The 13,124-nt window shown below is 33.2% G+C and overlaps 1 protein-coding gene across 3 annotated transcripts in view; it reads left to right on the top strand.

Annotated features, from left to right (window-relative positions):
• SI (sucrase-isomaltase) overlaps positions 1-13,124 on the top strand; it is a 148,012-nt gene that overhangs the window by 62,847 nt on the left and 72,041 nt on the right. For all 3 annotated transcript variants that reach the window (XM_074405608.1, XM_074405610.1, XM_074405609.1), the window contains 9 exons: positions 998-1,115; positions 1,386-1,495; positions 2,444-2,595; positions 4,509-4,680; positions 5,667-5,766; positions 6,716-6,828; positions 9,380-9,505; positions 10,107-10,238; positions 10,328-10,447. In XM_074405608.1, coding sequence (XP_074261709.1) covers positions 998-1,115; positions 1,386-1,495; positions 2,444-2,595; positions 4,509-4,680; positions 5,667-5,766; positions 6,716-6,828; positions 9,380-9,505; positions 10,107-10,238; positions 10,328-10,447 — 1,143 coding nt within the window. The remainder of the gene's footprint in view (positions 1-997; positions 1,116-1,385; positions 1,496-2,443; positions 2,596-4,508; positions 4,681-5,666; positions 5,767-6,715; positions 6,829-9,379; positions 9,506-10,106; positions 10,239-10,327; positions 10,448-13,124) is intronic.

The raw sequence follows: 13,124 nt of genomic DNA, 5'->3' as shown, positions 1-13,124 counted from the left end.
ACATAAAAATAAATGTATATTATGTACAAAATATATATACATATATTCCATATACTAATCTATTTAAATATATTATATATAAAATGTATAAATATATAGTATACATACTATATATATTATATGTGTTTGTGTATGTGTGTGTGTCTGTATCTGATACCATTTTAATTTGAGGAGAAAATAGGAGAAAGTTTATTGCATAATTTCACCTGATTAAAATGAACACTTTTAAAAAATTATTTTCATGGAAAGTAAGCAAAGGGAAAAATCCTACAAGTTTTCAAATTATGAAAGTGCATCACACTATTAAATTTACATAGTAAGATTTATAATTATAATGCTGTTTAGGCACAGAATCATTATTTTCCTAAATTATATATTTATATAAACATTTATAATTTTTCTTTCACTTCGCAAAGTATTTCCATATAGATAATAAAATTACTGAGAATTCAGTAGTTTGCTTTATTAATCGAATGCAATTGCAGCAACTACTTGTGGTACCTGGCACATAAACTAGTTAAGATAGTTTAAATAATTAAGTATTGGACTAGTAAGTAGGTAGAACTAAATCCCTTACACATTTTAAGTGGGTTTAAATTTACGGCCATATTTTCATTCTTCTAGTTTAAACTTCAGCTTGATACAAAATTAGTACAAAATAATTATTTCAGTTCTTCTCTATCAATACCATGACAACAGAATAAATTATAATTATCTAGAGAGCAGTTTCCCTTAAAAAGTTGAGCTTACAAAAATTTGTATAGATACATAATTTAATAATCACATTTCATATCATAAATTTCTGATGTTGTGTAATTAGTTCAATTTATTAAACATATTTCTTCCAGGTAAAAGAAACAAAAGGGCAAATCCCATTTGGCACATTACATTTAAAAAAAATAGATTGTTTAAAAATATTTATTAATTGGAAAAATAGAGACTGGAACATCTGATAATTTTACTAATCATATAATTCCTTTAAAAAATATTTTATCAGGAAACTTGTAAACAGAGAGGCTGCTGCTGGAGGCCATGGAATGACTCTGTTACTCCTTGGTGCTTCTTCGTAGATAATCATGGTTATAATGGTGAAGGAATTGCACAAACAGATTTTGGTAAGAAGTGCTCTATCGATATGATTTATTCTAAGAGAAGCAAAAACGTGTATTAAATTTTACTTTGGAAAAATATCTTAAACATGATCAAATAAGAAATGTGTTCATGGGAATGTTCACATTGGCTGTATTAAGGATTTCTTTTTTGCATGATTGTAACAAATTTAAAAAGTACTCATTTGTGGTAAGTACCATAAGATAAATATATTTAATAATTGTTAATATGTATAAATCAAGTCACACATAGCAGCTTTTTTTTTATTCTTTAAGGACTTCAAGCCACATTAAAAAGGATACCTTCACCTACACTCTTTGGAAATGACATTGGCAGTGTTGACTTCACAACTCAAAATCAGACACCCAATCGTTTTCGGTTCAAGGTTTGTTTTTTAACGTTTCCAAAGAAGGTTAAATAACAAAAGACATTTGATAAACACACTTTTCACCCTACAAATACATTTTCTCTACTGAGAAATATTTATTCCAAGATTAAGGATTAGTTAAACTGCACTTCTTTCAGCTTGTTTACACAAATATAACATGCAAATAATAATAGTTTGTTCTGCTATAGTTCATGTAAAACATTTAGCTCAGTGCCATGAAGAAAATAAACATTCTCAAGAAGCATTTAAAATGTTTTATTGTTTAAACTACAGGCTAAGATAGATTAATCTAAAATTTAATTTGTGAAAATTGTTAGTGTTGTAGACATGCAACATTCTATCTTTCAATGATTATCAATTTTATTCATGATTTTAAAAACTATAATTCTTGCTTTTTTTAGTAAGTAGTTTTCTAGTATGAATATTTTGAATTTGAAAGTAAAACTAGCACCAAATTATTTGTATATCACCTTTTTAGCAACAATTTTATGGGAACTATTTTTTTTCAGTGCTTCAGCTTTATTTCAGTGCTTCTTTTTAGTTCCTCTAAATGTTTTTAAACAAAATTTCTTATCCTTATGGAACTATATAAGGACCTGAACACTGAAAAGCACTGAGAATGATTAAATTCACAAAGGTCTAGTATTCAAAAATCAATATTTGGTAATACTGTCTTTTTCACATCAGTCAATAAAAATCTGTACATAATTTTATATGTAATACTTCATAACCCACTAATTCTATGTATTTCTTAAAAATTTATACACTTTTTCAGTGCATAGCCATTCAACAATGCTAAAATTAAGGTTCTGAATAGATTAATAATTCTTCTATAAAACTAAAAAATGTATTTTTTAATTTGGTACTAGCATTTAATAATTGAGAATTTGAATACTTAATAATAGTTTAGAATCAAATAATGCTACCTTGCTTAAATCTTTACAGATTACTGATCCAAATAATAAAAGATATGAAGTTCCTCATCAGTATGTGAAAGAGTTTACTGGACCCGCAGTTTCTGACACATTGTATGAAGTGAGCGTTACAGAAAACCCATTTAGCATCAAAGTTATTAGGAAAAGCAATCGTAGAACTTTGTAAGTATATTATTTTACATTTATATAAGTTAATCTCTTATTATAGAATTGGAAAGTCTTAATTTCAAAACACTTTCAGAAGGAATAAATTTCCTCCCAAAAGAGGGTAGGTGAATAACTTGTAAAGATTACTGTGATAAAGGTGTTTGGTTTCTTGTGGATGAAAAATGCTGGAACATAAATTATAATCTACAAATAAAGGTCAAAGATGAAGGTGGAGAGCATCACTAACACAACTCTAGACTTGCATATATTTGTACATACCTAGAACTCCTCTGTGTCTTTTCCCCCATATTTATTGTATTCTGTTGCCAATTTATAGAATCAAACAGTTAACTATTCAAAGAGGAGTAGTTCTCATGTTAATATTAAAATTATATATATATATGCATATATGTATATGTATATTTCAATATAGGCTGAACACCTTCATTATGATTGTATGGGGGTGTAGGTGGAAGAGATTTAGTAATTTCCTATGAATGGTTTCAAGATAAATGCTCTTGTATCCCAAAGAAACGTAAAAAAAGCAATTGTCAAGATTAAATCTCAGCGATTTCTCTTTTTAAATGTATTCTAGTACTTTTGTTAATGACTTTGTGTTAAATCTTAAAAATATTCAATGTTATGTGAAATAAGCCAGGCACAAAAAGACAAATACTGTATGATTTCTCTTATATGTGGAATCTGAAAAATGTTGAAATTATAGGAGCAGAATGAATTATGGTTTCCAGATGCTGGGAGTGGAGGAGAAGGGGGAGATCTTGGTCAAAGGATTAGACAGAAGCAATATTTTTGAGACAAATTAATGTGGTGACTATAGTTAATAATAAAATAATAACAATGTCTATTTCAAAATTGCTAACAGACTACTATAAATTCTAAATGTTTGCAGTAAAACGTATATGACGTGATGGATATGTTAATTAGTTTTATTTCATCATTAAATGATGTACATCAAAAGGTCACATTGTATCCCATTTATATAGACCTCCCTCTGTATCCATGGGAGATTGCTTTCAGGAAAACCTTTGCTCCCCCACCGAGTATACCAAAATCCATGGATGCTCAAGTTCCTTATATAAAATTGTGTAGTATTTGCCTATAACCTGGGCACATCTTCTTGTATATTTAAATCATTTCTAGATTACTTATAATAACTAATACAATGTCTATGTAAAGAGTTGTTATACTATATTGTTAGTGAAGAATGGCAAGAAGAAAAAAATCTGTATATATTCAGTATAGATGTACCATTCTTTTTCCTTTTTTTCCCTCAAGTATGTTCCATCCCTGCTTGGTTGAATCCATGAATGCAGAACTCACATACACGTGGGCTGACTGTATATACAATTACTACTCATCAACAAAAATAGAAACATAAAAATCTTAAATGTCACTTAGCATTTCTTGTAGTACATATTTGATCTGCATGAACATAAAATTTGTTTTAGGGGAAAAAAAGCTTTTCAACTTAAAGTGTGAAAGCCAGTAAAATACTGTATTTTAAAATACAGTCCCTAGAGCAAGTAGAATTGGGTTTGAAACTTGGCTCTTCTGCGTACCAGTTTGTGACTTCTGAAAACTTCAGTTAATTTTCCCAGTTTGTGTCATCTGTGAAACGCAATTGAAAATGATAGTTATGCTTTAAACTTGTGATGACAAGTAAAGGAAGAAATGGATGTGAAAAATATTGGCAAAATTGTGTTGATGCAGTGAAGAAAGTTTCTGTGGGGTAATATGTGTGTTTCTAAGAAGTGACCAAAGCTAACCACTGGCATGTTTAAAATGAAATATTCTGGATGATGTTAACATAAATCTATATTACACACACACACACACACACACACACACACACGTGTGTGTATATGTGTATATATATTTAGATTTTTTTAAAATTTCTTTTCTTCCAGGTTTGACACCAGCGTTGGTCCCTTAGTGTACTCTGACCAGTACTTACAGATCTCAACCCGTCTTCCCAGTGAATATATTTACGGTATTGGGGAACAGGTTCATAAGAGATTTCGTCATGACTTATACTGGAAAACATGGCCAATTTTTACTCGAGATCAACTTCCTGGTGATGTAAGAAACTATCTTTCTTGTTATAAATAAAATCATTATATTGCAGTAGTTGATAATCTTAGCATATTTGAAACCATCATTTATTTTAACTGATCAACTAAACCATTGAATGTCATGGATACCTATCCAGAAGCTTGTTTAGCTTGGAAGTGACAATTGATTGGTTATAAATTGACTCTGGGACTAACAGAATTTGTGAACGTTTGCAGAGGATTTCCAGTTTATAAATGTTTTATTTTGACTTTCGTGATCATATTTTATTATTCCTTTTTCACTCACCCTTGTACTTATATCAATCATTGACTAGCCATTACTAGCCAATGTAAATTTTTATGAGGTTACATATTATTTTGGAAGCTCTTGCAGTACATTGGGCATACATGGGGCCTAGTTGATAACTATGCTATTACCTTATCATCAATAAATTATTTTTTATTATTTATTTATTTTTAATTTTGAGACGGTGTCTCACTCTGCCACCCAGGCTGGAGTACAGTGGTGCAATCTTATCCCATAGCAACCTCTGCCTCCTTAGTTCAAGCAATTCTTCTGCCTCAGCTTCCCTAGCAGCTGGGATTACAGGTGCTCACCACCACACCCAGCTAATTTTTTGTATTTTTAGTGGAGACAGAATGTCAGGATGTCACCTTTTTAGCCAGGATGGTCTAGATTGTGATCCACCCACTTTGGCATAAGTTATTAAAACTAATGTAATTATAATAAAATAGGACAGTTAAGTAATATATTAATAGTATGATGTATATGTTATATATTTTAGATATTGCAATAGTATTAACAATGTTTAAAAGTTTGAAGGTTTTTCTTCTACCTACAATGTTTCATTGTTATGTATAGTGAAGACAGTTAGTATAGAAACAAGGAAGTAAATTATAGAAACAAATTAATTTATAAAGAGCATATAAAATATATAATTGTTTTGTTTTAAATATATTTAAAAGCTTTATTTTTAAATTCTTGCCTTATAGAATAATAATAATTTATATGGCCATCAAACATTTTTTATGTGTATTGAAGATACATCTGGAGAGTCATTTGGTGTGTTTTTAATGAATAGCAATGCAATGGGTAAGAATAATTTATTTAATAATATATTTAAAGATTTCACTTGAAATGTTTTCACTGCTGTTTTTATTTCAATCATGCATATTGTATGAGATGTAGTTAATATTAACATGTGAAATTATTGCAAGTAGATTTTGAAAATAAAGAGACAATCAATGTTTGCATACCAGTGTATCCATTTTGGGATTTTGGGGAGAGTATGCTATGTTGTGGCATTCAGATACTCTATTTTCCTTTCAGAGGAATACTGAAACACATCTATGCCAATGGGTATTTTCATTCCCACAACCTCATTTGTCAAGATATTTAAACATGCCAGGATAAATGAAAACAAGGATGTCTATGGAAGTAGAAGGAAGAGTATTTTTTTAGTTTATTATAATTCATATAATGTAGTCTTTTATTTTTTAATATTATGAGTTCAATATCTTTTTGATAGGTGAATTGGTGATAACAAAAAGTTAAAGAAATTAATCACATTTCAGCAGGATCAGTTTGCTACATGGTTATCCAGTCACTGTGTCTTATATTTAGGAAAGTTACATTAAAACTTTTGACACTTTGTCTTTTAGAAATTAGTATGTGATAATATGATCTTTCAGAGAATCTTCAATGTAAATGACTAATTAAAAACGCAGTTTCAGAGAGAAATCTTTTTGTTGTCAGAGAACTAATCCTTTGCAACTAACCCTTTTCAAGACAATATCCAGGGGAGCTTTTGCTGCCATCTGTGAAAGAAAATAGCTGGGATATTTCATTATAAACCTCAGACATGATGGCATTTTACTTTTTTCCTATGTTATTCCTACATTCAATATTTCATTATTTCTTAAGTATTCAAAAATAATGTAAAATAATGTAGTTAATACAAATTAATTAAAATGGACTTTGCAACTAATTATTATGAACACTTTCACTGTTTACATATAAGTTTCCCAATTTTATTTTGTAGAGATTTTTATCCAGCCTACTCCAATAGTAACATATAGAGTTACTGGTGGCATTCTGGATTTTTACATCTTTCTAGGAGATACGCCAGAACAAGTAGTTCAACAGTATCAACAGGTACATTTTGTCTATTTTATATTTTTTTCCTGCATACTTTTATTTCATCTAATATATCCATGTATTTAGATGACTTTATTTTACATATTAGGGGCCTCTTAGCTAAATGTTTTTGAAAATCTATCATCTTTAAGATGCAGCTGGCTGGTTTTCATTTTTCCCTTGTACAGTGAACTCTATATATAGTCAAGTGTCTATGTGTCTGAATTCCGGATAATTTATTAGTTCTAGGCAGTTGACTTCAAGAGGTGAATTTCATTGAGATGTTGCATATTAAATATTTACTTACCATAACTTTATTTGATGGGATAAAGCAAAATGAACAATCTTATTTAACACTGAGAATAGGCAGTAAATGTGTAGGTCATATATTCTTTTGATCAAAATTCTAGAGGCAACTGAGTTGTGAGAAAACTGATGAATCATGCTATAAATTCATAGCAGATAAACTCCAGGAAAATTGGCTCTTTATCTTTTGGCCTAAAGAGGGTCCAGTTTGAAACCTAGCCTGAAACACATCTCAAGTTACTATCTAAGCAACTCTTATTTACATATTAAATAACATCTTGTATTCCTGAGCCCAAGATGGGCTTTAGAGAGGTGGGGAATCCAGGACTTACATTGAAGATGATTCTAAAACTTCCATGTAATTTCTCTCTTCTAACTGTTACCATGGTGTTATAATGACAAATAAAATTATTTTCATTGGTATAAAATTCAAGTATTATGCCTATTTTAAAATCTCATTTTCTTAATATACCTTTTGACATATAATTCCCATTTGCAAAAAATGATCTCAAAGGAGAAGTGATTACTATAAAAAAAACTTTTTAAATTAGGGTCCAGAAATCTGAATGAGAGTAGCTAAGGTGTTATGCAGTTTAATAATTTACAATGTCTAATCATTCCCAAATTTCTATTTATAAATGTGAAATTTAGAAGAGAAGCACACAGCATGTACAGTCTCTATAAAATAAAATCATAATTACAGTTCTATGCTGGCCTACATACAGACTTTGTGTGTGGTTATCACATGAACAAAAGGGAGAAACAATATTCATTGACATTCCAATTGTCAAACGTCAGTTGGCATAGCTGAATCCCACATGTTAATAAAGTCAGTAGAATGTCAAATTATTTCAAAATCAGTATTGTTACGTATATGTTGATTCACTACACATACATGAGAAGAAATTTATGTCAACAGATATGTTGATTCTCACAGATATATGAGAAGAAATTTCAGTCGCATGTCTAAATCTTTAGAGAATTATTAGGAACATATGGTATTCAGGAGAGTACTTTAAACATACTAATTTTTGAGAGCTTACTTTGATATCAAGTTTGAAATAAGTTTGGTACTTCACTTGAATAGAAAACAATAACCCAACATGAGTAATTAATTTCTTTTTTTATTTTCACATAGTAGTTTCTTAGATAAAAGTCATGGAGAAATAATACATCCAATGTGTATATATGAAAGCCTAAACCAAAAAAAATTGATTATGCCAAGTATGAATATGTCTTATATAACTTAAAACTCACTTTTTAGTGAAAAAAATTAACATCCGTTACATCCAAATTTCCATGTGCAAAATTATATCATCTGCCATAATGAGACACTGATATTCTCTTGCACTGAGTTTGCTTGGGCCACTACAGAAAGAGGAAGGGATGGTGATTCATTTGTCCCCAGGAGGAAGAAACAAAGCTGAGGCACTCTATGTGAATAAGAAAAAAGTTTATGCAATCACTGGGTGGGGTGGGAGCATTGTAGAATGTATATTTTATTAACATTTTTGAAAACCAGGAGATAAAGGACTACTAAAATGTAAGAAAACAGAAATTTTGTACTTTTAAACATCTTTTCTGTGTTCATTATGTGGTGACTTGTTATAGAAAATAGGAGCGTGGTGGGAAAATTTCCCTTTTATCTTTTTTCTTTGTTTGCTATTCTTGTTTCACTCTTGTTACCCAGGCTGGAGTGCAATGGCGCGATCTTGGCTCACTGCAACCTCCGCCTCCTGGGTTCAGGCAATTCTCCTGCCTCAGCCTCCTGAGTAGCTGGGATTACAGGCACGCACCACCATGCCCGGCTAATTTTTGTATTTTTAGTAGAGACGGGGTTTCACCATGTTGACCAGGATGGTCTCGATCTCTTGACCTCGTGATCCACCCGCTTTGGCTTCTCAAAGTGCTGAGATTACAAGCGTGAGCCACCGCACCCAGCTTCTTGTATTATCTTATTTAACTTGCTATTATGGACAAAACATAGCTTGGCAAATGTTACTTTCTGTTATGTTGCACCTTCTAATTTTTAAACACAACTAAAACATGAAATGCAAGACATAAACCTGTTAAGAGTTTCATATCACATTCAAATAGAATAGGAAATTACTTGGAATCCAGGTAAGAGTAAATTTTTGTTTAAATTCTGTAAACTTAAATGAATATTAGCGATGTAACAAAAGAAGAGGGACATTAACTTTAATTATTAACGTTAAATGTATTTCTTGCTATTCAAACTAATTACATGCCCATTTACTTCAAGCTTGTTGGACTCCCAGCAATGCCAGCATATTGGAGTCTTGGATTCCAACTAAGTCGCTGGAATTATAAGTCATTAGATGTAGTGAAAGAGGTGGTAAGGAGAAACCGGGAAGCCGGCATACCATTTGTAAGTAGAATGAAGGGTTTGTGGAAATATGTATCAAGTTAAATATTGTCAGATAATAATAACCGTAGAAAATTGTCAGGAATATCATCCATATATATTATATAATACTATTATAAGGCTGCCTTTTAATCGTAAAGTATATTTTATCGCATACGTAATGCTCTTGCCTCCTGAAAGTACAACTATATGCTTTTGAAGAACTGATTGTTAGTTATACTGGAACAGAATACATATTTCACTGTAAACAAAATCATATTTAGTTTCTAAAATAGACCTTAATTTTAGAATCTATATATTTTTAAATAATTTTCTGAAATATATAATTTTTTTATTTTTTACAATGAAATGCACAAATATAAAAACAAGGCATATCTAATCATATCACTGAAAAAATATGAATAATCACTTACTGTTTTTGTACTTAATAAGTAGAAAAACCAGTTTTACAAACAATATGATTGCTTCTTTAGTGAAATGAAAAGGATGGGCATTCGTTTTTTAAGGGTTATGTTCATAACAGATATTTATTGAAATTAAAAATTGACCTGATTAGAGAGCTCTTTTAGTACTATGTATTGAAATGCAATCTGCTAACCTTCAGGATACACAGGTCACTGATATTGACTACATGGAAGACAAGAAAGACTTTACTTATGATGAAATTGCATTTCAAGGACTCCCTGAATTTGTTCAAGATTTGCATGACCATGGACAGAAATACGTCATCATCTTGGTAATGATCAATTATACATTAATACATGTTTAGTTTTTATACATATGTAAGTTAATAGATTTTCCATACTTTCTTCTTTCTATTGTTAGGACCCTGCAATTTCCATAGGTCAACGTGCCAATGGAGCAACATATGCCACCTATGAGAGGGGAAATGCACAAAATGTGTGGGTAAATGAGTCAGATGGAAGAACACCAATTATTGGAGAGGTAAAACATTATATTCACTAATACTGTGTTGCTCTAATTTTCTTCTCTGAAACAATAAAGTTTCTGTAGATATGTGTGTGTGTGTGCATGTGTGTGCATGTGTGCATATATGTCTGCTTTCAAGTCTGAATTTTATATTTTAATTGTGGAGAAAAATATTAGACAAAGAAAATATTTCAAGGTTCTGTAAAACAGTTCTCATAAGAAGTCATGCAAAAGGTTTGACTTCGTATAAGAAGATCAAACTGCATGGTTTGATCTTAGTAGATTGTAGGTGTTTAGGAATTCATGCATTTCTTCCAGGTTTTCCAATTTATTGGCATATAGCTGCTCATAGCAGCCTCTAAAACTATCGGCATTTCTGTGTTATGTGTCATAATGTCTCTTTTTTAATCACTGATTTTATTTATTTTGGCCTTGCTTTTTGTCTTAGTCCAGCTAAAGGTTAGTTGATTTTATTTACATTTTCAAACAACCAACTTTTCATTTTATTGATACTCTGTACCTTTTTCTTCAATTTCATTTATTACTTCTCTGATCATTACTATTTCTTTTCTCAGAGAAATGGAGTCTCTCTGTCTCTGTGTTGAGCTGCCTGGAGTTAGGCAGGCACCCCTGTGGCCATCACCACTGGGACTGTGTTGAGTGAGACCTGAAGCCGGCATAGCAACAGATCTTACTCAAGACCCACAGTGACCATTACCTGGCTACTGCTTATGCTCACTCAAGGCACAAGGACTTTACAATGGGCAGTTGGCAAATCCAGCCAGGCTTGTTTCTTTCCCTTCAGTGTGGCAAGTTCTAACACGGCCCCGGGGCAAGCGCGGAGATGCCCTCTGGGAGCCAGGGCCTGGCACTGGGAAACTTAGACATTTACCTGGTGCTCTGTTCTACTGCAGATGAAGTGGCTAGCACTCAATTCCTGAGACAAAGTCCTTCCCTCTCTTCCTTCCCTTTTTCTCAGGAAGAAGGGTCTCTCCATGTGACCACCACCACCCTGGTTCTAGGACAAACACTGATGGCTACAGCTGATATTCACTCAAGGACCAAGGGCTATATTGTCAGCTTGTGGTGAATATTGCCAGGCCCATATGTCTCCCTTTAGCTCAGTTGTCTCTTCTCTGGCCCAAGGCAGGTCCAAAAATGCCTTCCAGGATCCAAGGCCTGACAGTGGGTGCAGTAGGAGTCCACCTGCTGGTCTGCCTCACTGTGGTTGAGCTGATACTCAAGCTGCAAGACAAAGTTCCCTTTACCCTTCCTTCTCCTTTCCATAAGCAGCAGGGTCTCTCCCCGCAGCTACCATAGCTGGGAAAGTGCTCGGTCACACCTATAGACAGCATAGGCCTGATTCTCACCCAAGGCCCATATTGAGTATGGCCTGGCTACCACTCCTGATTGTTCAGGGCACAGAGGCTCTTTAGTTAGCAGATGATGAATTCTGCCAGGGCTGGCTTCACCCCTTCAGGGCAGTGGGTTTCCTTCTGGCCCAGAGCGTACTGCGGAATGTCTGGGAGTTGGGTCTTGGCTGGGGGCCTCAGGACTCTGCCTGCTGCCCTGTTATACTACAGCTGAGTTGGTTTCCAAGTTGCAAGACAGAGTTCTCATTACTCTCCCTTCTTTTCTCCTCAAGAAGAGGCAAAGAGTATCTCCCAGAGCTACGAGCTGCACTGCATGGGCTGGGGGAGGAGGATTGCAAGTAATTCCTTGGCTTTTCCAGCTGGCATCTCTTTTGGTTGTGTGTACCCCAAGTGCATTGGCTCTGAGCCCAGGACAGCACAAGGATTTACCCAGGGAATTGTGGTCCACGTGGCCTAGACAGCCTTTCCAGTTAGTTAGGACCTCAGAGCAATTTAGATCACAGTAGTGGGGCTTGCTGCACCTTGGGTTCCGACTGCTGGGAATAACGGTTTGCCTATGGCTAGGGCTGTTCTAAATGCTCCTTCTTTGTGTGTCAGCTGATTTCTGCCCCCCTCGTACTTTCTGCTGTAGCAGGCCAGCAGTGAGTTCCAGTGCAAAAGACCACAATCACTTTCCTCTCCCTTCCCAATGTGCACAGATTCTTTCTCCATGCACCATGGCCACTGTTGGGGAATGTGAGCAGGGTGGTGCATGCAATCCAAGACTCTCTTTCCTACCCTCTTCACTGACTCTTCCCCTGATATGCTAAAACCAGGTCCTCTGATCGCTCACCTGTATTTAGTTCTTAGGAAGGTACTTTTTTGTCTGTGGGTAGTTGTTCATTTTGGTAATTCTGCAGGGAAAATGGCCACTGGAGACTCTTTGCAGCCATCTTGCTCCATCTCTCTGCTGTAAGCTTCTTTCTTATCACAGTCATCAGACTTAAAATTTCCGGTGAAAGTCTTTTAAATAATTATGAATTCCTTCTGTAAGAAAGAAAACCTACACATTTTTCTTCCCTTGATTAATATTTCACGTGATATATGGTAATACCAGCTTTGTTGCTTACGGACAGATCTGATAGTCAATTTGAAATATTTGTATACAAAAACAATATAATTTAGCTCAACTTATCTGAAATTAAATTCTTCTTGCCTAATGTCATTATTGTAAGTAATAAGTAAAATAATGTAAAATAATTTCAAGAAGCATAAATCAGAAAAAGACAGCATAATACACATAGTGTTTAATAGCATGGACTCAGGTGTAAGATTGTTTG

This window comes from Saimiri boliviensis, chromosome 9, assembly GCF_048565385.1.
Source record: "Saimiri boliviensis isolate mSaiBol1 chromosome 9, mSaiBol1.pri, whole genome shotgun sequence".
Taxonomy (NCBI): domain Eukaryota; kingdom Metazoa; phylum Chordata; class Mammalia; order Primates; family Cebidae; genus Saimiri; species Saimiri boliviensis.
This window is presented reverse-complemented; position numbering and strand designations above follow the sequence as displayed.